General features: G+C 56.4%; 1 protein-coding gene across 1 annotated transcript; it reads right to left on the bottom strand.

The window, feature by feature from the left end:
- Positions 1-675: 675 nt before the first annotated feature.
- On the bottom strand, positions 676-24,750 carry NAPA (NSF attachment protein alpha). The gene is made up of 11 exons (XM_012761559.2): positions 24,494-24,750; positions 14,406-14,485; positions 11,293-11,409; positions 6,450-6,496; positions 5,076-5,153; positions 4,781-4,836; positions 4,610-4,694; positions 3,720-3,824; positions 2,651-2,719; positions 2,112-2,162; positions 676-1,404 (listed from the first exon to the last, which is right to left on the bottom strand). Exons 1-11 carry the CDS (start codon positions 24,589-24,591, stop codon positions 1,303-1,305), a joined length of 888 nt encoding a protein of 295 aa, XP_012617013.1. The 5' UTR covers positions 24,592-24,750; the 3' UTR covers positions 676-1,302.
- Between the last annotated feature and the right edge of the window lie 277 nt (positions 24,751-25,027).

Genomic DNA, 25,027 nt, shown 5'->3' on the forward strand with positions numbered 1-25,027 from the left:
ACCCTGTCATGCTGTGACGCGCCGCCTGGCTCGGGCACTGAGCCTCATCCATCTCCCCCACAGTGAGGACCCCACCCAGGGCTGGGGCGCAGCACACATGTCCCAGGCCAGTCTACTGACACACAGGAAGACCTACATGGTGGCGTGTGGCAGAAGTGGCTGGTTCTTACCCGTCTTCCTCCTGCATCTCCACTCCCACGCCCCTGACCCACTCAAGCTTCATGCTCTGCCCACCAAAGTCACCTCCTCCCCGATCCCGTGACAGATGGAACAACTGTCACCAGGGCGTTCAGCCTTCCTTCCAGGGACATGTGGACGTGGGGTGAGGACAGGGGATCGACCAGAGCAGTCACGATGACTGTGGCATTCAGTCCTCCGGCCGCTCCGAGGGGTGTGATCGTCACCCCTCATCCCAGCTGAGGAAACCAAGGCCCCGGGACTCCAAGGGTGCAGGGGAAGCTAGATCCAGACTGGTGGCCCGGGCCTCCAAGCCCACTAGCCCTGGGCTCCCCTCCCCCAGAACCCTAGAGCCTGAGCCACTGCCCAGAGGACACATGCCCCCCACTCCCCCCACAGAGCACACCCAGAGCCCAAGGGGGGACCGGGAGGGGCAGGAGGACGGGTGACCAGCACCGAGGGGCGAGGTGGGTAGCAGAGGTGAGGAGGAACAGAGACTCATGCAAAAGTGTTGTTTTTTATTTTCTTTCCTGGGCCAGCTGCAGCTTCCGACTGATGAAACCTCAAAGCGTTAGGGAAGGAGCAGGCGCGGGGGTCGGGGTGGGGGCCACACCCTGAGCTCCAGGGCCCAGGGTCTAACCTGAGAGGCCAGGGCTGCAGGAGGCCGGGGGCAAGAAGGGGCCCACCCCCAGCGGCGAGAGCAAGTCTCAGCGGCTACATGTGCTCGGAGCCCGGCCAGGGGACAGGAGTGGGAGAGAGAGACCAGCCTCACGACTCAGCTGGCCAGGAGATGGGGCCCGGATGCCACCCCAAACCCCAGCAGCACCCACAGCAAATAGGTCTGTATCAAAGGTCCTGTACAGCTGGTTTTGGGGGGTGAAGGGTACCTTTGGGGACTTAAATAAATGAGGAGGGGGCGAGGGGTAGAGCAAGAAGAGAGGGTGACTGTCCGGCCAGCAGGCCCTGGCCTCTGGTGCCCCCGTGGCGGAGCCGAGCCCTGCCGCCGCCCACCGTGGCCCACCAGACTCCTGGGCTGGGGAAAGGGAGGGAAGATCTCGCAGCCAGTCCCAGGCCCCACCTCTCTCTGAGCAGACGTGACAGGAAGACAGGCGCCAGGGGCGGGGCTTAGCGCAGGTCCTCCTCGTCACCCTGGATCGTCTTCTTGATGCGAAGCAGCATGGTGGTGAGCCACTGGTCCAGCCGCGAGATGGAGTCGTACTCTTTCACCTGCGCGCACACCGAGGTGATGTGGCTGCTGCCGCCACCCCCTCCTGTCCCCAGGCCTGGAGCCCAAGGTCTCTAGTGCCAAGACAGGCGAGATGCATCCCTGGCATCCTTGGTCTCTGTCATCATTTAGGGGCTTAGATCCCTGAGGGTAACCAGGGGGGACAGGCTTGACACGTGCGATCTCCAGGACTGAATTAGGCCCTGAGCGGACACAAGCAAGCTCAGCACGCTCAGACCAGAGTAAGGAGAGGAAGAGACGTCCTCGCGGGGCGTCCATCAGGGAGCGGGGAGTGGCCTCTCCCTGTCCCCTCACCTCTCCCTCCCCATCTGCTCCTCCTGGGTCCCCACCCAAGGCACCCGATGTGAGACAGCCTCAACCGCTCGCTGGGGGACTCTGAGTGGCGCAAAGACAACTCTTGGGGGCAGACAGACACGGGTCTGACCCCAGCTCCGCCCCCACGGGGCCAGGGCCAATTCTCCTCCTCGGCCTTCGTGCCGTCCTCTATAAAGTGGGAAGGACTCTCCCTGCACCTCTTGGGGCTACTTGTGAGGCTTCTGGGGTGACTGATGGAATGAATTCACAGCCAGGGGCCAGGGCCACAGATAAAAAAGGGTGAATTTCATGGGAGACTATGTCTGAGAAAGGCAGCCTACCCAGGGGGACCCAGGCCCCTGGAGAGAGCTGGCCACCCACGCCACCCACTCACCGACTCAGTGTAGCTGTCCACATTCTGCTCCTCATGTGCTTCTAGCAACTTCTGCAAGCAAACAGCAGAAAGGGGTCAGGGGCCCAGGCTGGCCTGGATTAGATTCAAACACATGGTATCTGGGTGGGTTAAACGGGATTGGGGTGGGGAGGAACCCCACACTGAGAGGAAAAAGGGGTGTGTTCCAGTCCTGCCCCGCTACTCATGAGGAAGGGCTCACCCTCGGGGCAACCTCACTGACACAGCGCATCACCGGAGGGGTGTGTGTCACCTCCCGCCCCCAGCCCTGTCCCCAGCTCCATCACTGCCTGAGTCGTACTTTTCTCATCGAGAAAATGGAGACCCAAGTGGCAGAAGAAAGAAAACAAAACAAAAACAGAACCCCCTGGAGAACCACTGGTCAAACTCCACGATTCTCCCACCTGGAGCCTAAGGGTCCAGACTTCCCATCCCTGGCGCCCCGGCCACCCCTCTGGCCACCCCTCTGGCCACCCCTCTCCGGGCTCAGGGAAGCGGGCAGCCTGAGCGCCGGCACTCACTTTCATCAGCTTGCATTCCCGGGAATCAGAGAAGGCCGGAAACAGCTCCTCGTACTTCTGGACGGCCAGCTGAGCAGCAGGGAGAGGGAGGGACAGAAGAGGGGGACAAGTTAATAAAGACAGGGCCATTGGAGCCGCTGGCCTACCAGCTGAGGGGACCTGGGGACGGCTGGCAGTCAGTCCTGAGTCAGCTCTCAGTGCCCCTCCCCCAGGCTCAGGTGTCACCTGGCTCTGTGCCTGTGACTCCACAGAGCTGAGCTTAGCGCCAGCCTGGCTGCAGAGATGGCTTCGGGGAGAGGTGGGCAGTGGGGCAGTGGCGGGGAGGGTTTCCCAGGCAGGCACCCAGCGCTGCCTGTTGCCCGGCTCAGCCAGGACGGGGGACATGAGCATATCCCACATGCCAGATCTGGGGTGGGTGCTTCACGAGGACCCTGAGTGGATCGAATGATGGTGAACCCCATTTCAAAAGTGGGGAAACAGACCCAGAGACGGTGGTGACCTGCCCAGGGCACAGGGTGAGACGTGGAGTCAGGATGTGAACCTGGTGACAAAGTCCCACTCTGCCGGTGCCCACGGGGGACGGCTATGAGGCAGGGGGCAGGGCGGCCAGAGATACCAGGAAATCCTGGACGCCGCAGAGCCCTGCCTGGTTGGGGAGCACCAGAAAATCAAACTCTAGTGCCAGCTAACTCTCCAGCTCCTCCTCGCTGGCCCTCTGTGGGAGTCACAGAGATCTGGAATGCTGGGGCTGCAGCTCACTAGCTATGTGGACTTGAACAAGGGACTCTTATCTCAGCCTTGGTGTCTTCACCTACAAAATGGGTGACAATGGTGCTGATTTCATGGGAGTCCAACAGTGTGCCCACGAAAGAAAGAGCCCAGCACCGAGTGAGCCAGGAGTCAGAAACTCAAAAGCCTACAGAGCCAGGCAGGTGACATCAGGACTGAAATGCATCATTTGCATGTGGGGACAAGAGGCAAGATGGCCTGGTGACAGACATGGCGGCCCAGGGAAGATGATCTGGCTGGTGTAGGCAAAGCTCGGGCAGGGCCCCCCGGCTGGGCGCACCTTGGCATTGAGCATGTCGATGCAGAAGTGGCAGAGGGCCGCCTTGAAGAAGTAGTCCTTGGCGCTGTACTTGAGGAGGGGGCTGTCCATGGCATTGGTCCCCACCTGTGGTCATGTGGGAGCAGCACTGTGAGAGCTCAGGGCAGGCAGCCCGACAGCCAGGGTTACTGCTGGGCACTGGGCAGCCATCTGGGAACTGAGTCCATGTCCCAGGGCAAGGCCCTGTTCACCCGGGACCTCATGGGCAAGGAGCCAGGGACAGCCCAGGGAGGTCAGCAGCTGGTGCCGGAGCGACCAGGACACGATGGGCTGGGGGTAGGGGAGTGGAGGCTGAAGCCAGGTGTCTGTGGGCCTCCGAGGCACCCAACATGGGGGGTAGGAGGCGGCCCCGCCGTCAGGACCTACGGGAGGCTGGCACGGCAGTGGGCAGAGGGGCGGCAGGCTGCGGGAACATGAGAGGCAATGCCCACCCCACTCTCCCCCGGGGCCAGCTGCCTGCCTTTCTTTCAGCCACCACCCGCCCTCCCTGCATGGCAGAGGGGCGCCCACGTGCCACTCCCGCCCTCCCACTGTGCATGAGGGACCCATGGCCGCTTCGGGCCTCCTGACTCCGGTTCTTCAGAGCCTGCCTCACTCTCGGGCCTTCCGGGAAGCCGTGTGAGGGCTGTGGGAAGGGTGGCGACACGGCATGGGGTCGTGGGTGGACAGAGCGTTTAGCCGAGCTGAGGATGAGGTGGGGGCGGGGGGAATGGCACGACGAGAGAAGTGGAGGCAGAGAGGGAGAGATGGGAGCGAGACGGGGGTGGGGAATGGCTCCAGCACGCAGCACCGGCGCCAAGGATAGCACGATGCCCCGGGCAGAGCATGGGACAAGGGCCGCCACGGCCCACCTGCTCGTAGATGTCAATGGCCTTCTGATACTGCTCCAGCTGCGCGGCGTAGCCAGCCACCTTCAGCAGACACTTGTTGGCTGAGCTGTGTAGGGAGGAGGAGTGAGGGTAGGTGGTGGCAGGTCCTGCAGGTCACTCAGGGGCCTAGGGGCAGGCAGGAAGAGGGACTACCTGTTGGACTCCTCGCCTTTGTAGTAGTCTGCAGACTGCTCGTAGTGCGCGATGGCCTGGGGAGACACGGGGAGGGCTGAGCTCGAGGGCTGCGCTGGAGAGGGGAGGCCTCCATCTCCCTCCGCCCTGCCCTGCCCTGCCGGGACATAGCCCGACCCCTCGCCCCAAGCTCAGCCGGTGCCCCGTCCGCCTTTTCCTGGTGCTCAGACGCCAGAGGGTTCCCCCAGGTGGAAGAGGGAGAGAGAAGCCCCGGTCCTGGGCAGTGGCCCAGACAAGGCCCTGACCCGCCACTTACCTTCTCGATGTCCACCAGCTCCGTCTCGTAGATCTCGGCGATGGAGATGTGGTGCTTGGCTGCGATGGTGAATCGGCCCTGGGGGGAAAGGGGAAGGGGCCGCCTGTGACCAGTGGTATCTTCTGTGTCCCGCCCCACCCTCCAGCTCAAACGTGATCATCCTGGCTCCTGCCCCTCCGCCCTAGCTGGGAGAAGGGGGAAGGGAAGGCTCCGGCACTGGAGACCTGGCTGTGAGTGTGGGCTGACCAGGGGACCACGGGCAAATCGTCCCAGGGTCTCTGCCTGTTTCCATCCCACCCGCCAGGGCACAGAACGACGGTGCGAACTCCAGAGAAAATGTGTAGAAATGCTCGGCAGAGGCCCCGGCCCTCAGGGAGCATTTGATGGAGGGTGGAGGGGGGCAGAAGAACCAGCCCTTTTATTCAGAGCGACCTGGTGAAAGGCCTTGTAGCCATGGAGCTGACCCTTCTCACAGGCCAGCACCTGACCTTCAGCCTCCCCTGTGCACGCCCAGAGCTCCCCAAGGAGGCTCTGAGCACCCTTCTACCTGCCTCTGCACCCCCCCCAGGGCCCAGGCACCTGCCCTGCCACTCTGCACAGAGGCCGGTCCAAGGCCACAGCCCTTGCCAAGGGCAGGAGGAAAGGGCAAGGCCCCGGGCTCAGCCAAACCTAGTTTTGGGTGTCAGCAGCTCCTGTTTGTAGTCCTGTGTCCCTGGGCAAGTCCTGTCACTTGCCTAAGCCCCCTTTCCCCAGCTGCCAATGGGGATGACAATAGTGCTGGTGTCACAGGGTTGTTGTGAAACGAGGTAAAACCATGGGGCAGAGTGTCTGGCTCAAAAATTGGAAGCTGCTGTGACTGTCATAATTGAAATGATTACTGCAGCGTGGCCCTGAATACAGGAATAGGGCGGGGCCTCCGCACCTGCCTGGGGGAGGGTCTGATGAGACGAGGGGTGGTGGTATGAGGAGGCAGAGAGTAAAAAGCCAACACAGGAGCCCAGGCCGAGTCTGGGTCCAGCATCCGGCTCCCTGGCCCCAGCCTGGTTGCTGCCCTCTGGGCTGCGTATGTCAACAGAGATGCTCCCTGGGGCGGGGCAGAGGCTAAGAGTGGGACACACACACTCTCTCTGATAACCATCAACTGCTACAAATGAAAACCTTGATGGCCCGTGGGGGGACCAGGATGGAGACAGAGGTGCAGAGAGGGGCTGTCAGCTCCTGTGTTGTGCCGGGAGGTGGTGAGGACCCTCCCACCATCCCTCCCAGCTCCCACTTGCCCCTTCCTGCCTGCTTTTGGCAGCAGAACAAGGAACACTGCTGGGGTGCTGAGGGCGGGGAGGCGACGCGGGGACAGGATGAGCAAGTGAGGCTTACCATGTCTGTGTAGATCTCAATTGCTCTCATCAAACAGTTAATGGCCTCTGGAGAGAGAAAAGGCGAGGTGGGGAGGAGAAATGAGAAAGTGGGCATTTCAGCGGGGCCTGGGAGAAGAGGCAGACGCGGATGCAGGCGCTCCCGGGATCAGCAGGCGCGCGGAGTCGCCAGGGCCACACGCTCTCCAGGGACTGGGGGAGAAGGTGAAGGGGTCCCTGAGCCCCAGGAAACTTGGGCAGATTGATTTACTCTGCAGACTGTGACTTGCTGGGCACGTGCTCCGGGGGAGCTCTTCATCCTTGGGCTGCCGCAAGGCCACCAGCTTCCCAGCAACCCCAGGGACAGGTGGTGATGGCCAGACTCCCATGGGTGTTTGGAGCCAGACCTGCCAGGACCCTGCTCTCAAAGGACAGAGCCGCTGGCAAGAGGCAAGGTTTCAGAGACAGCTAAGCCTGACACCTGAGGCATCCTTGGAGGTGGCAGGGATGCCCAGATTCTACCTGGGCTCTGCCACCGACGCTGCAGGACGCTGAACAGGCTCTGTCCCCCACACCAGTGTGGCCTGGATTTCTGGCACAAGGAGGCTGGATGCTGTGAGCCCCGAGGCTGCTCCATGTGGCTCTCCCCCGCCTGCTCTGTCGCACATGCCCTCTGCTCTCAGCCCCGCTCAACCTGGCCCTGCCACCCACCGGCTCCTGAAACCGCAGGTTTCGCCAAAAAACCCTAACACATCAGGATGGCACTGAAGGGAGGAACTGGGCTACCTTTGTTGTACTATCTCTTGCAAGATTTTAAATTTGGGAAAGGCTTTTTTTTGACAAGTTATTTGGAGAGAGAAAAGCGTGAGTGGGAGGCATTTTCTAACAGATAAAAATGAGCTCCAGAGCAGGTATTTTTTTTTTAACTCCATTTTCATGCATTTTGGGAGGAGAGGGGTATTGGAGGGAGGGAGGAAGGAGGAGGGGGAAGGGCGCAGGGCCTGGACAGACCACAGGGTGTGGGCTGAGAGGGGGTACAGGGCATTCCAAGGCGCCTGGGCCTTCCTGGTCAGCCCAGCCTGCTGGGCTGGGACGCGGCCTGTGCTCACCTGGGGAGGGGTGCCAGCGAGAAGCGCAAGGCCGGGTGCCTGCTCTCAAGGGGCTTATGGTCCGGATGGGACACCAAGCTCACTCCCTCAGGAGCCATCTGAACAGAAGCTCTCAGCCTCAGGCCTGTGGCCGGGCTTCCAGGGACTCTACAACCCACCCTCGAAATTTACAAGCAAAAAGTGGATGTCTGTGAGTGCTACTCTGGCGTAGGGGAGTCTGTAGATTTTGTCCCAATTCAGAAAGGCCTCTGGGGACCCAAAAGAGAGTCAGGGGATGTACATCATTCGGCCAAGGTCTGGAGGTTGACAGATGGAAGCCTGAGGCGGCAGGACAAGGGAGAGACGGCAGAAAGGGGGCAGAGGAGGAGGAAGGGGAGAGAACACAACCAACAACCAGTAGCGGGAAACAGTAAGTATTAATGTAACACACATGCACATTTTGTAACAGAGCAGATGCAGAAGCCACAGAGCTGGCCAAGACGCGGTGGGCTGGAGTGAGCCCACCCCACCCGGCTCCAGCGTCCACGGGGAGGCCCGGGGCTGCTCATGGGCTCCCTCTCCTGGCTGGAGCGCCCAGGACACTCAACCCGGCACCCTGCAGACCTGCTCCCAGTGAGATTAGCAGCTGCCACCTGGGGCCTGCGGGCACTGGCTCTGGAGGGCTGTCAACAAGGTGCAGTCCTTGCAGTCGCCACAGGGGAGACAGGCTTACCCCCAGGCAGCGACACAGACTCATGGGGCTAAATTGCCTTCATGCCCGGAAAGCAGCGGGCTGCCACCTGACAAGCAGCCAGCTGGCTCCCGGGTGAGTTTCTAACACATGACCACAGGGCTGATCTCAGCTCACCTGGCCTCGGAAGATGGCCTGTGATCACACCCTGGACAGGCAGAGCAAAACCCAGCTCCCTGTTCTGGCTCTCTGGGAGGCAGCTCACCTCCCCTTCCCCTCTGTCCACCCAGTGAGAGCTGGAAAGGGGTTTGAGAATGATCCAGCTGCAACCCCAACCCGCTGCAGTCGTGCCCACCAGCACTGCTGCCGCCGACTCAGCTGCTGCCTCTCACCAACGCCTTCCTCGATCACATCTAGGGCTCAGCTGTCTCTTCCTTGGTAAAACGGGGCAAATCACAGAATCACACAAGTCGCATGGGTTAAAAGATGCTAGGCGTCTGGTACGCAACAGGGACACAGCAACGGCAGTGGGGGGTGGGGGAACTAGTGGGGGCTGGGCCACTTGCCTGCCCCAGGTACACCTATAACCTGTGCTTCTGGCCCCAGCTAACAGGCCGGCTGCGGAAGAGGCCTCCTTGGCCCAGGTCCAGGCCGAGCAGCCAGAAGTGGTGGGAAATTCTGAGGAACCAATGACAGACATGGGCACCAACCCCCGCCCCACCACGCCGCCCAGTGCCACCAACGGGCAGGCCATGCTCTGCACAGGGAGAGGGCAGTGATGGGAGCCAAGGCAGGCCTCAGACGCACACCTGCTCCTGCTCGAGGGAGGACCCTCCAGGGGAGACTCCTATAGGAAGTGCTGACCGAGGACAGAGACCTTCCAAGCCGCCACCGAGACCAGAGACAAAGAACACCCCACGGGGCTGGCCGCCTGTGTGGGGCAACGTGGCAGGGTTCCAAATCGGGCCTCCAGCTCTGTCTCACAAGGCACTTGGTCAAGGGGTGGAGGCTGTGGGGAGCACAGGCCACGCAGGGACACCTGGGCTGATGGAAGTTAAGGGCTGCCCTTAACAGATGTTCCTCACGTGCCAGGTGCTAGGCTGGACGTGAGCATTATCTCAAAGTATGATTTCTGTTTTAACAGACGAGGAATAGAGTCACACAGGGGACGCAGTCGTCCCAGACTTCTGAGAGCACGAATTTCCTGCGAGGCTGAGCCACACGGAGCTGCCTCCCACTGCCTTCTCCATGAGGCCTGACCGGGCCCAGACACAAAGCGGGTTTTGTGTCTACCCCCTGGCTGAGAGCTGTGACTGGGCGAGCACCTAGAGGCTGGGACACAGTACGCTGTGCTAACGCCCCTGATCAGCACCAAGTCCCCAGGGCTTGTCCAGATGAGCCTCTTCGCACGACTCCCCCCTCCGTCCCCTCAAAGTCTCCCCCAGCCCAATCCACCCGACTCCCTGCCTCAGCTCCTAGGCGGCCAACTGAAGCCACCCTGAGCCAAGTTGTCGCTTATGGTGAAGTGGCAGCTTCACTGCATTTTCCCGTTACGACTCCTCAGCTACCCTCTGGGGTTCCAAAGGCCAGGGATGGGCCAGACCTAGACCCCAGGCCCACACCCTGCAGAGTCTTGCTGTAGAAGAGCTAGATCAAAACCCAGGGGAAAGACGTCGCAGTGCCAGGGCGGGCCTGTCTGTGGGAAGCACATGAGGCTGCTGAAAGAGCAAATGGCACTGTGCACATGTCCCCACGCTGGCACTCAGTGGTGCCCCAGAAACAAGTCCTCCCAGTCATTCCGGATGGAGCAGCAGCTGAACACTGCAGACGCTAAGGCGGTGGCGTCTCCAGGCCACCGGTCCCCCAGGCAGCAGCAGGGAAGGGCTTGGGCGGGGCGGGGGAAGGGCTCTGCGGAGGGTGCAGAGACTACCCAGGATGATTCAAGCTTAAAGCAAACCCAGGGTTGACCTAGGTCATCGTCACATCACCCACATGGCCTCCTGTGGCCCAGCGCTACCTGCCAGGCTTGCTCAACGACCCGCCCTCTGGTTCTTGTCAGGCCTGAGCCCCAGCACGTGACAACTGAGGCCAACAGCTGTGAGACCCAGGTGGAGGGGAACAACTGGTCAGTCTGGGGAAAAGCTTCTGGTCTACACAGAGATCAAAACCGTAACCGGCAACTGTCCACCACCATGATGACAGGGTATGCCGGCAATTCCCAAATGCACTGACCCTTGGAGAAACAGCCTAGCAGCATTGCAAACTGTCCCCTCTTGCGGGGGACAGGCCTTTATTGCAAGATTCCATATCTCTAAAAAAGAATATTCATGTATTTCTCATTCCCTTGAGGAGAGTGACAGTAAATGGTCAATTTTTACAGAATATCTTTCTTTGGTAAAATTGTAAGTTAGCAACCTGTGTCTGGCACCAAGATTCAAAAACTAAATTAAAATTCCCGCCCCATGAAATCCCAAAGTATGATCCTCGTGGGGCTGCTTCTACTTCGGGATGAGCCCAGTGGGACAGAAACTGTTTTCTCACCATGAGTCAGTCCCAAACTGGGCTTCTGTCCCTAACACGCTCTCGTTTTAAGTAACTTGTTCTCTGGCAACGATATCTCAGGCTCTGTTCTCTCTAATTTTTCCCCAGGGTGTAGGGAAGCCAGGTTAGGATAATTTCCGCTCCTTTTTCGGCAGCGACTCCTACCTGGCTGGTCTTAGAACTCCCCTACTCCCTTCTGCGCGTTAATTCTGACAACAGAACAGATTTTCCTCTCTCCTTGGCAGGCAGTGGGTCTGAAATGCAACTCCCACTCCCAAATGCTCCCAGGCTCCGGGAGGGGAGGGATCAGCTGCACATACACAGCGCAGGGGGGAGGCGGAGACGGAGCAGGTGTGAACGCCAACCGGAAGGAAGGGAGCCAATTCTGAAGTCACCACTTGCTTTGCCTCGGGCGCTTCCCTCCCGGCCTATCACATGTCGGCCACTGGAAAAATCCAGAGCTGCGGGGAAACCTGACCACTCCTGGGCAAAGGGCTCAGATGGTGCTCTGGGCAGCCAGCCCTGTGGCCCACAGAGGCCCTCACCTTGGGGGTCGGCTTTCTTGAATGCGTTGCCGGCGTCCACGAAGGAGGTGGCCGCGTCATGCTTGTTCTGGAGCTGCAGGTGCAGCTGGGCTGCCTGGCAGAAGGCATTTCCAGCAGCTGGAACAGAAAACAAGAGTGACCTCGGCCTCAGTGGGGCTCCACACTTGATAACGCCACAGCCACACTTCCCTGGGTAGTGGGTTGGGCTCTCAAGAACACAGAAAAGGCCACAAGAGAGGACGAGAGTGGCCTGAGCGAGCCCAGGTTGAAGCCTGGCGAGGCCTGGACCTCAGGTTTCCTGACCCCGGGACTGAGGCTCCTGGTGGTCCGCCTGGAGGCCTCTGAGGTTGGCAGAAAGCTGACTCAGGGGGAAGATCTGAGTCCCAGGTGTATGGAAAGACAGCCAGGGTGAGCCCAGCTAAAATCTCATGTCCCTAACCCCAGCCTGTGCCAGTATCTCCAGGGCCACCACTTGTAAAGATCCAAGAAGGCAGACGGAGCAGAGAGCTGCCAAGGATATAAACACAAGGTGAGGAGGCACCTACTGGCCTCAGCAGTCCTCCCCCTGGGACTCTCGAACCACAGGGTTCAGAACCATCACTAGAAGGCAGAGTGGAGGCCAAATCACGGGGTAGGCTCAGGGAAGAGATTTTTTTATTTTTTTTTTTGAGACAGAGTCTCACTTTGTTGTCCAGGCTAGAGTGAGTGCCGTGGCGTCAGCCTAGCTCACAGCAACCTCAAACTCCTGGGCTCAAGTGATCCTCCTGCCTCAGCCTCCCGAGTAGCTGGGACTACAGGCATGCGCCACCATGCCCGGCTAATTTTTTCCATATGTATTAGTTGGCCAATTAATTTCTTTCTATTTATAGTAGAGACGGGGTCTCGCTCTTGCTCAGGCTGGTTTCGAACTCCTGACCTCGAGCAATCCTTCTACCTCGGCCTCCCAGAGTGCTAGGATTACAGGCTTGAGCCACCGTGCCCGGCCGCAACTGAGATTAAATCACGTAACGTTTTCCCATTTACTCCCCCTTTCCAAGTCTTATTTCTTTCGCTCACAACTCCCAAAAGCTCTTCCTGTCTAATTCCGACTCCTCCGTCTCTGGCCACGCTCTATGCCCTCACGCAGAGTCATGGCACGCTCTGTGCTGACTATGAGGCACACGAGAGTGGCAGGGCACGACACAGGGTCTTCCCCTGCCAGGAGCTTCACATCCAGAAAAGAAAATAGGATGTGGACACCAAGAACCAGTGCATGGGGACAAATGCCCATGGACGCAGGGCAGTGGAGATCACGCTTTGAAGCCCAGTCTGTCCTGTACTCTCATCTGCCCGCGGTCACCTTCCATGGGTCCCACACCATTCCTTCCACACGCCTTCTAACCTGACTTTTGAGAGGCAATAGCGTCTCTCCTTCTCATGTGGAGCTCCAACCACCACCTCTAGCTCAGTTCTGAGGCTCCTTCCCTTCATCCTCCTCCGTTATTCGATCACAGAATTCCTAGGCAGGAAAGAGGACCTCAGGGCCTGGCTTCTATCCTCTTAACTTTTGAGTAGCAGGACAGAGCCTTCCAGGATTTCACTATATGACTTATTACTTTTTAGAGACAGGGTCTCGCTCTGTCACCCAGGCTGGAGTGCAGGGTCACAATCACAGCTCACAGCAACCTCAAACTCCTGGGCTCAAGTGATCCTCCTGCCTCAGCCTCCCGAGTAGCTGGGACTACAGGCAGGTACCACCATGCCTAGCTAATTTTTAAATTTTTAGTAGAGACAGGGTCTTGTTATGTTGCCCCAGCTGGCCTCAAATTCCCGGCCTCAAGTGATCCTCCTGCCTCAGCATCCCAAAGTGCTAGGATTATAGGCGTGATTCCCCCGCACCTGCCCTCTTCATTATTATTTTAAAGAGGACCAAATTTGAGTGTAAAATTTCAAGAAAATGGGAAGATATTAGGGGAAAGGCCTTATGATATCAGGCCTAAGACTTTTATTGGAATAGTTGATGGGGAGGTCAACAAATTTTAGTGAAAAAGCAACATCTATGTGACTAAAAAATAAGCATTTATTTTGTAAAGGAATTTTCTTAGTTTGGGAGCATAAATAAACACATAGCATTTGGCTTTGTGCATGGTGTATTTTGTAAAATTTCAGGAAAAACTCTTCCAATTTTTGGGAAACTGACATTATCAGAAAATGATCGTAACTGATTTTATCCTGCACTTCTGTACCCCGCTCTGTGGTCTGGGTCCCATCCCTGGGTTTCAACTCTGCATGGGTCAGAAAGTTCTTCCCTGGCTCCAATACTGTGTCTCCTGCTTGATTTCCTTGATCCAATCCTGTTGACACCAAAGCCATGTTATGAAATCAGCCCCAAATGGGCTCAACGCAATGGCTTTTTGACCTCTCCCTGGGCCTGCAAGCCGCCCCTAACAGATCCCCTGCCTCCCTGGCCTCAAGTAGCCCCTCCCCACGTTCTCTCCTCGGTTAAGCGCTCTTGCCTTGTCAGGCAGGGTAAACGCTCAGGCTCCGAAATCAGAGCCCTGCTCTTTGAATCCCTGCACTAGTCATGGCACCTTGGGCAAGGAGCTGAACCAAGCCTCAGTTTCTGAGTCTGTAAAACAGGGATAGTAAGGGACTGATCCTCATAGGGTTGCTATGATGATTCAATAAATGATGCACGCATGGCACTTCGTACTCAATAAGCTGTGATTAATAGCTGTGGGTAATATGATTAGCTGTGATTAATGTCACTGGCACCACTCAAACACCCCCCTGCCCAGAATTCAGATTGTGAAAGAAGCACCAGGGAACAGTTTCTAGGAAACCTGAAATTCTGAATTTATAGATAAATATCTCAAAGAGCTCATCAATCCATGTGGATCTATCTGGATGCAATAATCGATTTACCCCTATCCTTTCCACCTTTTCTCCTAGACCCTGTGACCCAAGGTATAAAGTCACAAAAGGACTAGCTGGCAGGCCAGTTTCTGAAGCCAGAGATGGTATAAAAACAAATAGGGCCTGCAAGGCCAACCACTCAGCCGGGCCTTCAGGACCGGAAGCCGAGGGAAAAGAGGAGAAAGAGTCATGGAGGACTCCTAGCAGAGATCACTCACCACTCCAGTTTTTGGCCATTTTGAACATGTTTGCTGCTCTGGCATAGATTTCACATGCTTCCTCGATTTTGGATGAGCCTCTGGGGAAAAAAGGAAAGGGACAAAGATAAGGAGACCATCTAGTTTGTTATCAAAGAGAAAGCACGCACTCTGGCCCTGTGCCAGCAGGGCTGTGCCCCTACCCTCACCCTTACCCTCCACCCACCCCCACTGATTTCCGGTGAAGCCAGCTTCCTCCTGGGCCTCTGAGTCTGTAGCCCCCACCTCCCATACTTAGGCATATTCAATTTAGGCAGACTAGATTGCCCTGGGTACTCCCTTGGCAGAGGGGGCGGGACTTCCTGATCTCCCCACCAGCCCTGCCTCTGACAGCCTCTTCTACTTCCTGGTACCACCGGGTCCCAGGCACTCTCCACATCCCGTTCCCTCCGGAGACCACAACGCACTCCGGGGGCTCAGCCTAGTTTTAGACATCTTGTTCCTTCCCCAATGCCTTAATCCTGTGCTTTGCACACGGCAATCAATAAAGACCTCAAAACCTTAAGAGTACGTCATTACAAATTCAGGACTAGACAGATATACCATGACACAGCCATATAAAGAAACATTAAAGATGTATATATAAAATGTTCCCATTTGTGTTTAAAAAAAGAGTGAGAAGAATAGCAACATACATGTTTATATAAACAGAGAATATTTCTGGGCAAATACATAAAAACCTAGTACAGCATTTTCCTCTAAGGTATAATCTATAGAAAAAGAATGAAGGCCAAGTGTAGGAGGCAGACTTATTCACTGCTCATCCCTCATTTGTACAGTCTGAATATTTTTACCACCTGCACGTTCTATCTATTCAAGGATACATATATACATATATATATTTATTTTATATTAGGATTTATATTTGGCCCCGTGGTCTAGCAATGAGTTACATTTCTAGCAATTTATCCTAAGAAACTGATCAGAAAAGTAACAAGGATATTCAGCACAGATGAATTAATTAATTAATTAGAGACAGGGGCTCGCTATGTTGCCCGGGCAGGACTCAAACTCCCGGGCTAATGCAATCCTCCTGTCTCAGCCTCTCAGGCAGCAGGAACTACAGGTGAGCCCAGGAGCACAGCATTATTTAAAACAGCAAAACCACCCTCAAAAAACTTACTGTGCAATAAACAGTAAGGGCCTGGGAGATATAGAGAAGTTTAAAAAAATAAAGAGCATCCTATTTGGGCAGCTTTATTCTGGCTTCTCAACCTCCTCCTGACTCGGGAAACCCTTCATTAGTCACTCAAACCCATATATCCCCACTGCATCCTTTTGTCCTTCCATAGCTGGTAAGGTCTGTGGTCTCTGTTATTGTTCAAACTCCTATCACCCATAACTGGTAGAATAAAGTCTACATTCTCAGGAGTTCCACCAGGTAGACTTCAGATTCTCTCTTCACTGAAATGACCAGTGTTTAGTTTAATTTTTGTTTTTTAAGAATATCAAACCAGAGCCCCACAGCCACACTACTTCTGGAAGATTCCACTCAGCAGATCTGGGTAGCACCTGGAATTGAGACTTTTAATACTTAGGGACCCAGGTGACTCAGATGATCAGGTGAGTTTGGGAAGGAAAAACTGACTGAGACTGACACATGGAAAGCAGCCCCCAGTGACCTGTCCCAGGTCTGGCAATGTCAGTAGGCGAATACCCCAGGGAGGGCAGGCTGGCTGGGACTGGAGTCGCGGCCTCCTGAATCCCAAATTGCACCAGGTGAGGTTCTTCTTTAGATGAACAGTCAACCTCTGCTATCTGGGGTCATGCAGATGCTAACTGGCTCAACGCACACTGGGCCTGGGGCCCAGTTTGGAGTGAATTCTTTAGAACCGATCCCTGGCCATGAGAAGCAAGGGACTTTCACAAGCTTTCGGCAGAGGAGAATTCAGAAGGGTCCCTTGGGGCCTGGCTGCAAAAAAACCTCAGGAGGACCTTCTCTGGAATGTTCTTTCTCTCTCTCTCTCTTTTTTTTTTGAGACAGAGTCTCACTCTGTTGCCCCAGCTAGTGGCATCAGCCTAGCTCACAGCAACCTCAAACTCCTGGGGCTCAAGCAATCCTTCTGCCTCAGCCTCCCGAGTAGCTGGGACTACAGGCATCCACCACCATGCTCAGCTAATTTTTTCTATATATTTTTATTTGGCCAATTAATTTCTTTCTATTTTTAGTAGAGACGGGGTCTCGCTCTTGCTCAGGCTGGTTTTGAACTCCTGACCTTGAGCAATTCGCCCGCCTCGGCCTCCCAGAGTGCTAGGATTACAGGCGTGAGTCACCACGCCCGGCCCTGGAATGTTCTCTTAAAGGGACATGTTCAGAGAGACCTTAATCACAAGTGTGCCCACCCCACAGATGCCCCAGCACATGCTTCTCTTCTTGTGAGTACAACTAAGTCCTACCCAGCTCCAGACAAACTCCGGGAAAGCCCACCTTCCTGGATGACCAGAAACAGCCCATCTTGCTGAGAGAGGCTCAAAGCGGGTGATTGACAATGAGCGAAGTCAGCCCCAGCTGGGTTTGTTTTGGCTCAATGGGACAGAGTGTGGACACAGAACACAGAGACTATTAGCTGCCCAGGCTGAAATTCTATGATCCGAGGCTAAGCTGGGCCAACCCTGCACTGGGTCAGTGATTCTAACCATGGGGTGGAAATGCCAGAGGGATTACCGCCGGCTCAGGCCCCCAGGGCCTGCCTCCTCCTTCCCCTGTGTGCTCCGGTCCTGGCCACTGCCATGGCTGGGGGATGACAGGGGATGTCTGGATGCCCATCCTCTTCTAGAGATGGGAGTGAAGTCCCCAAAGGGGGGAAGTGACTTGTCTAAGTTTCACTGGCAGATCCTGAAGAAGCCATTCACATAGACATTTATTTACCTGGGGAACAAATACCTGAGCATTTATTATGTGCCAGACACTGGAGGTAATCGCAGTAAAGAAAGTAGAAGGCCTGGCCCTCTGTAAACAGGGAACCAACAGGACAATTTCAAAGTGATTAGGTAGTACTGGGGTGGGGGGACTTCTTGGGGCAGGTCAGGGAAAGCTGCTTTTGAGGATGGTATCCTCAATGATGACTGAGGAGAAAAGAAGGAAGAACATTCTAGGCGGCAGTCACAGCATGTGCAAAGGCTCCGAGACAGAAACAAGCTTGGCGAAGTCAAGGAGAAGCGGGCCAGGAGAGCTACAGAGCAGGCAGCGCCAGGAAACAAGCCTGGAGACGCAGGCAGAGGACACCCCTCGCTGCAGGCCAGGACGAGGCTATTCCAGCACGCTAGGAGGGTTTCTGGCAGAGAAAGAGTGACTGGAAGGAAGAAGTCCCCAGCTCCCTGTGCTACCAAGCTGTCCCTCCACATGGTCAGTCCGCATGGTTCACTGCAGGATTTCTCTTCCAGGCCAGGGGGGCGCATGACACCCAGCCAGGACGGCCTCCTCTCTAAAACTGCATACTCCCCACAGGGAGGAAACCAGGCCTTGTCCCTCTGCCACCTGCACAAGATCTAGAAGGCCCCTTCTCCTGAAAGGCCTGGGTGGCAGCGTATGTGACAGCTGACTGTCCCTCCCCCACTGACCTCCCCCAAGCTGCTCCACTCTTCCCATCCCACAGCTCTGAGCCGCACAGGGAATACAGGGAACTGGTTTCGGCCAGCCTGGCGCAGGGCTGTCTATAATTACCCACTCGGCTTTGCTCTCTCCCCCTCCCAAGGCGGAGGAAGCAGTCTCAGGTCTCCCAAGCACAGCCACCAACCTCCAGCGACTGCCATATGGAAGGGTGTGCACTGCCAGGAATGCACAGACGCCTGGTGGGACCCAGGCCAGGGGGTTCTGCAGGGCAGAGTCTCAGCCTTCCTCCCTTTTTCCTCCATCCCCTGGGTGCTTCCTGGCGGCCAGCAACATGCCAGCCGTCTACTGGCCACCTGCAGTTCCCTAAGGACATGAAAAGGCAGGGTGGATGGAGTAACTCCCCCATTTTAAGTCCCGGACTCACTCTATCCCTCCTGTCCCTCTGCAGGAGCCATTGCCACTGCCCCATGGTCCCCTCGTAAGACTTAAGGCCACTAGCCTGAGTCTCTAGTCAGTATCCTCAGCAGGGATTAAAGGACCCAAAGGCCTGGCAAATGCCGCTGCCTTCTCTACGTCTTCATCACGGACAACACTAAGTGCTTACTGCCCACCAGACAACTCTGACAGTTCCTTAAAACCACCCTTTGGGTGGCTCCCCTGCTTTACAGAGGAGGAGGGTGGGGTTCAGAGAGGGCGAGGAACTTGCCCAAGCTTACACTGCCCGGAAGCAACAAGGCCGGGGAGAGAGGGCTGGGGCCCTGGGGATCCAATCCCGCCCTCGCCTCTCACCTAGTGATGAGGAAGGCCTCTTTCCCCGGCAGGAGTGCTCTGGAAAGCACGGAGGGCAGACAAGGTCCCCCCTGCCTGCTCTTGCCCCTCCTCCAGATTAAACGAGTCTACGAGTCTACGCTGCTCCGGTTTCCCTAATCTTGGACAAGCAGACTCTGCTCTCTACTGGAGCCGCACTGAGCTTCCTTCAGGCAAGGGGGTGGTTCATTAAGCCAGCACCTACTGAGCCAACCCCACAAGCAGAAAGAAAGTTGGAAAAAGTAAAGGCTGCTGGGGGCATTGGTGGTGTGAGGTCCACCCCAGCACGGGGAGCAGGAGGCCACCAGCCTTGCTACTCCGCTCACTGCACCGGGCTATCAGAGCCTCGGGACCCCGAAGGCATCTCCACCTGCAAGAGCCTCCCTCCGCTCCGCTCCGCTCGCCTGGCCTGACGGGGCGGGGCAGGGCAGGGCCGGGCGCCCTGCGCCTTAGCACCCCCATGCAGTGCTCCTACGGCCTCACTTGAGGCCGTCACAGAACACTCTTGAGATCGTCACAGAACACTCTCCTGAGACACCTGTCCGGGCAAGAGCTAGAAAGAATGACTTTGGAATGGAGGGACCTGGGCTGAAATATGTTTCGGGCACTTTACCAAGTGTGTGACCTCGGGCTGCAAATCCCTGAGCTTGTTTCTTTATCTGTAAAATAGAGACAGTGACCCTGACCCCGGAGGCGTCTTCATGAGGACGGGAGATGACATACACGCAATGCTTTGCACAGAGCGCAGCACGGAACGGGTGCTCCAATGGCTGCTATTATACGAAGGAGGAGAAATATACGCAAAGGGGTGCCAGCCCCACCTAGGAATGGGAATTCTAGAGTCTCTCGTGGTGGTAAGAAAAGTCGCTGACGGTAGTCAGACAGGCCTGGTTCTGATGCCAGCTCATCGCTTGCCAGCCTTGGTTTCCTCATCGGTAACCGGGGATAAGGCTCCAGGCCTTCCTCGCAGGGTTGCTGGAAGCATGAGCCATCTCACAGGCAGTGCCCGGCAGAGTGCCTGGCAGAGTGCCTGTCGTGTCACAGGTGCTCAGTAAACGGGAATGTCACTGTCATCAAGCCCCGCAGAGAGAGCAGATTCCAGAAATGCTTGCCTACTTCATCGGAGCATGCGTCTCATCTCCTCTCCCTCCAGACTAGCTACTCCTCCTTCAGTCTCACAGAGGCCTGGGTCTCTCACCACCCCACCCCTTTCCCCATGAAGCTGATAGTACTTTGGGGACCATCGTCCTTCTAGAAGATACGCTCAGAGGCAGGGACCTCGAGGGCCACACAGCCTGGCAGGTACTCCATTACTCCGATGTCCCCCTGCATCCCAATAGATTACACTTCATCAAGCCCAAGGGTGAATGTGTTTCCTTTTCTTAAAAGATGTTCTCAAAGACCCCAGGCAGGCCGTGCCCAGGGACGCCCTCCCTGATCTTGGCAGCAATTCTTTCCTTACAAAAGCTGGCCCTTTGGGGCTCCTGGGGCTGCTGGTGCCTACGGGCAGTTCAAATAGGAACTGATCTGTCCGCATTTGATCACAGGAACACGCTGTTTGTACACAGAACACCCTGCCACCTCTATTTCTTCAGTGACTCCAGCTCCACTTCCAATGACAAAACCTAGTAATAATGATGACAGTGAGAACTTAATAAGCATTACCAGGACCAGGCACTGTGCTCTCACCGCTTTCCACGCATCATGTCATTTACTCCTTAGAACCACCCTAGGAAGCAGGGATTACTGTGATTTTCATTTCACAGATGAAGAAACTCCCTATACACATTGGTATCCAAGAGGAAAGAGGCTTTTATTTTGGATTTTAGGGGAAGAGGAAGTGGCAGAGAGATGTTAAGGATGAGGAAAAGCCCCAGGGAACAAAACCGCCACTGAGAGCAGGTACAATCCCAAAGGGGCACAGCAGGAAGTCTGTGGACCGTCAGGAGGCAGAGGAGGAGGAAGGAGGAGCAAATGTGCCTAGAGTCACCCCTCTCCTTTTTCTGTGGCTCATGGTGCTTTACTTAGGAAACCTCTACCTTTCTGCTTGCAGAGCAGAAGTCTGTGCTGCTCCCTACCCCCACCCCCGAGGGAGGGTACAGAAATGGCTTTGAGCTTCTACTAACTGGCTGGCGCTGCCACCCTCACTGGTTGCTGGTATGCAAAGCCCCCTAGCGTCTGGCAGCCCAGAACTAATGAAGCGCAAAGGCAGCAGTTTGAGCACCAAAGCAGGCACGGGGCAGGCCGGGTGACACAAACATCCACATCCTAGGTGAGGGCCATCTTACTGGACCCTTGGACAGGCACAGAGACCCCTCGATTTGGGAAAAGTTATCAACACTGAGGTTCCCAAAGGGGGAGACACAAGCACCAGGGCAAGCTGGGCCCCTTTTCCAGTCCCCGGAAGCCACGGAAGCCCTGAGGAAAGGGAGGTTATGAAATGTTGTTGAACACAAGCAAACTCAGATCCGGAGGGGAGGTGCCGGGAGTGGTTCCGCCCATAAAGCAGATCATCCTGAGCCGAACTCTGGCTGCACTCCCGGCTCCCAGGCACGTAAGTTCCAGTCATGCCCGCTTCCCACTGTCCCTGCCCTCTGCCCTCTGCCCCGTCTTCCTCACCCCCCTGTTACACCACCTCAACTCCTCTTGGAGTTGAAAAGAAGTGGGATAAACTCTGGCTCTTTCTCTCAAATATATGAAGAAAACTGCTGTGGGGAGGAAGGGGCACTCAGAGCGTGGCAGCTCCCCCAGCGCACGTCCTTTGCTAACATCCTTCTTAAATGCAGCACCCAGAAATGGGCATCAGCCTCAGGGTGAAACTGGTAGCACAGCACAGTGGCCAAGTGAGAGAGCTTTGGAATCAGATAGGCCTGGTATAAGCCGCCTCTCCAACTTACTGCGGGACTGGGTAAACAAGCCAACTTCTCTAAACCCTCATTTTTATCTACCTTCACAGGGATTTGGTGAGGACTAAATGAGAGAACACAGGTTACCTGCCTGGCTCAGGCCTGACTCAGAGTCAGAGTGAGGACTTAGTAAACATCTGCTAGTACCATTGTCACCGCAACAGCCTCCTGCTGTCCCCGCTCTCCCCCACACCAGCTGCTGCAGTCCTTTCTAAAAGGCCAATGGGAAGGCTCTAGGACTAGTCCCCCCTCCTCCTCTCCCCTGGAAAAATCCTCAGTGCTCTCTAGCCCCTCCTCAAGCCCCACCCCTGCTCACATGGCCTCATCCTTGTCCAGCCTGACTTCCCCCTTCTGACCCTTCTAACTTTACAATCTAACATGGAACTCCCCGTGTTAAACCACAAAGCATGCTTCGCTCTCCGGGTCTTTGTTCAAGTTGTCCTCTGCCTAGAGTGCTGCTCCCCACCAGACAGCACCCCCAGAACTCCTGTTCATCCTGCCAGATAGAGGCCTCTCCCCCAGGAAGCCATCCTTGGTCCCTCTGGATCTCGGTTCTCCTGTCATTCAGGCAGAACTTCCCCTCATGCCAGACATTTGTTCACACTATCCCTGTTGCCGAGAACACCCTGCAGGCCCTGGCTCCCTGAGCAAGTCCTGGGGTTCCTTGGGGCCCAGCTCATTCCTCACCAAGAGCCCCACCTCCAGCTCACACCACTTCCTCCCAGCTCAGGAACTTCACATGAATGACATAACCTAGCCCTTCCTTACATTTGACAATTTTACTCTTATAGTGTTTGGCAGCCGTTAACCTTGCCTTTTCAACCAGGTAGCAAGCATCTCAGGGCTGACCTAGCTGCTCCCTCCAGTCCAGCACTAGTATACTAATCCCTGGGCCAAAGGGACCAGACACCTAGGACCACCCAGGAAAACTATATTACCAAAATCTGAGCTTTGGTGCCACCCTCAAAACACTGCACTTGAACTTCTCCCCTTGTGAAAGAAGAAACACATCCCTCCTCTCCACTCTCAGCCTCTAAAACAAAACAGTCCTCATCTAATCAATACTATCTATCAGGGCCGGGCGTTTTTCCTCATCAGATAATTCTTAGTCATATTTTGAAAGTTCTTTGGCTAAACATCATCCAACCCCAAACAAGGGGCAGCTCCATCCACCCAGTGACTCCTCTCCTGGAAAGATCCCCTTCCCCCTTCATAACCTCTGCCAGGCTCCTAACACAATCCTTTCCAATCCCAGGCTCTCCTTCCTGGCCTTCTGGCAGATTCTACATACCACCACCTTCCCCAGTCTCTGCCTCTCTCTGGTTCCCAGACTGTGCCCCTCCCCCACAGTTCTTCCTCCCTACAAACCCACCAGTCCTTTCCTGGTCCTCTCAATCTTGAGAGCCACCCCTTCACCTTTCAGGTCCCTCCCCCAGCACCACACTCCTCCCCTGCTCCCTTCTACTTCCTCTGCTCAGAGCCTCAAGTCCTTTCCCCCAACCCTACTAAGTCCCCACGGCCCAGAACCCTGTCCCCATTTCCCTCCAGCTCAGGCTCCCACCCTGATCCCCATCAGCCCGCTACAAGCACCCACAGCCAACACTTTCGGACTTTAACCACGTGCCAGGCTCAATTCTACGCACTTCATGCGCATTCTTATTTGATACTCCTAGCAAACTTCTGATGTAGACTTCACTGGCGATCTCCTTTAACAGGGAAGCTAAACAACTCACTGAAGGTCATAAAGTGGCAGAGCCTCATTTCAAACCTGGGCTTTTGAGCCTCCTAAACCACTAAGATTCCTCAAAAGATGGTCAGCTTTTATGCGCTGACGTGGATTTTATGAGAAATGTCTGGTGCATCGCAGGTGTTAGTTGTGGCTGCCAACCCTGTTCAGGCGCTCTTCTCAGCATGACAGTCATCCCCTTGAGACACCCAGGCATTACCCAGGGATCACACATCAGGCCTTTGACCCCGTTTTTGGTCCTCTCAGCTCCCTCATCTCTCCCATTCATCCCACTATCTTCTTGGCCAGGCCAGCGCTGTTCTAAGACCCCAAGCATTAGTCTCCAACCTCTCAGCCCAGGCCTCCTCTGGTTTAATGCCATCTCCCAGATCCTCCATTCAGGGCGCTACTAACCAGTCACACTCACCCTAGGCGCCCTCGCACACCTCTAACGTGGGCTCATCACTTCCAGGATCACTGGAGCCCTAAGCCCCTGGGCCTGGTGTCAGACTCCTTCAGCCTCACCCCCACTACCCAGGGCCCACGCAAATCCACTGTCCTTGGTCTTGAAAAAGTCAGTCCCTCGGGTAGATGTCCTTAGCCCCAGGCCCTACCACACCATCCAAGAGCCTTCCTATAGATTCCCCTATAGCTCCAAATGGCTTCTGGTTGCTCTCCCAGGTTCCCTAAGGCCAGCCCCCTTCAAGGCTTCAGACTATATGCCCTCGGGCCAGGTTCTCCTCTGGCCTGCTGGCCCGTCTTCAGCCTGGGTTCCCTTCCTCGCCTCAAGATGGTGTCGCGTCGCCTCGGCCCGTGTGTCCTCAGCCCAAGTCCCTCCCGCCGTCCCAGACCGTCTCTCCTCAAACTATGTTGCCAAGGCCCATGCTCCTTGGCCTCTCAGCCTGTCCCTTTAGATGCCTTACACCATGTCATCTCGTTCTGGAATCCTGTCCCGTCTCCTAGGCCCAGGCCCTACGTGCCTAGCCCAACACCCCGGGCCATGACTCCTTCGTCCTCTCAGCCTAGGTCCCGGCCGTCCTCTAGGCCCTGCTCTTACCCAAAGAGGCCGGAGAAGAAGGACTGTGAGTTCTTCACTTTGCGCTCCGCCTCGGCCAACAGCGCCATCGCCTCCGCCTCCTTCCCGGAATTGTCCATGGCGGCCGCAAAGGTACTCAGCAAACCGCCCGACCCGGGCCCTGGAAGGACTCAGCCGCGGCCGGGCCGCGGTACACAGGTCGGGAGAGCTCAGCGGGATGTGTTGACGTCGCACCGGCGCCCGTCGCCTGCTGCCCGGCAACACGTGACTCGTACTGGCCAATCACGGCCTCGTAGCGCGGCGCGCGCCCCGCCGGCCACGCCCCCACCGGCCGCCGCACGCCGCCGCGTGACTCACGACTCCCAATCGGCTTCCCGAGATCCCAACGCATGCGCACACGCTCGCGAACGGCACCGCGCTCTCTTCCTGGTGCTCGGTACGACACCTCCCACGTGACTGCATAAGGCACTGGTAGTTCGCGTCGCCAAGGACCCGCCCCCAGATGCTGTCGCTAGATCCTCCTCCGCCAATCAGCAGCAGCCCTCGGCTGGGGTC

The sequence above is a fragment of the Microcebus murinus genome, chromosome 16 (assembly GCF_040939455.1).
Source record: "Microcebus murinus isolate Inina chromosome 16, M.murinus_Inina_mat1.0, whole genome shotgun sequence".
In the NCBI taxonomy this organism is placed as follows: Eukaryota; Metazoa; Chordata; class Mammalia; order Primates; family Cheirogaleidae; genus Microcebus; species Microcebus murinus.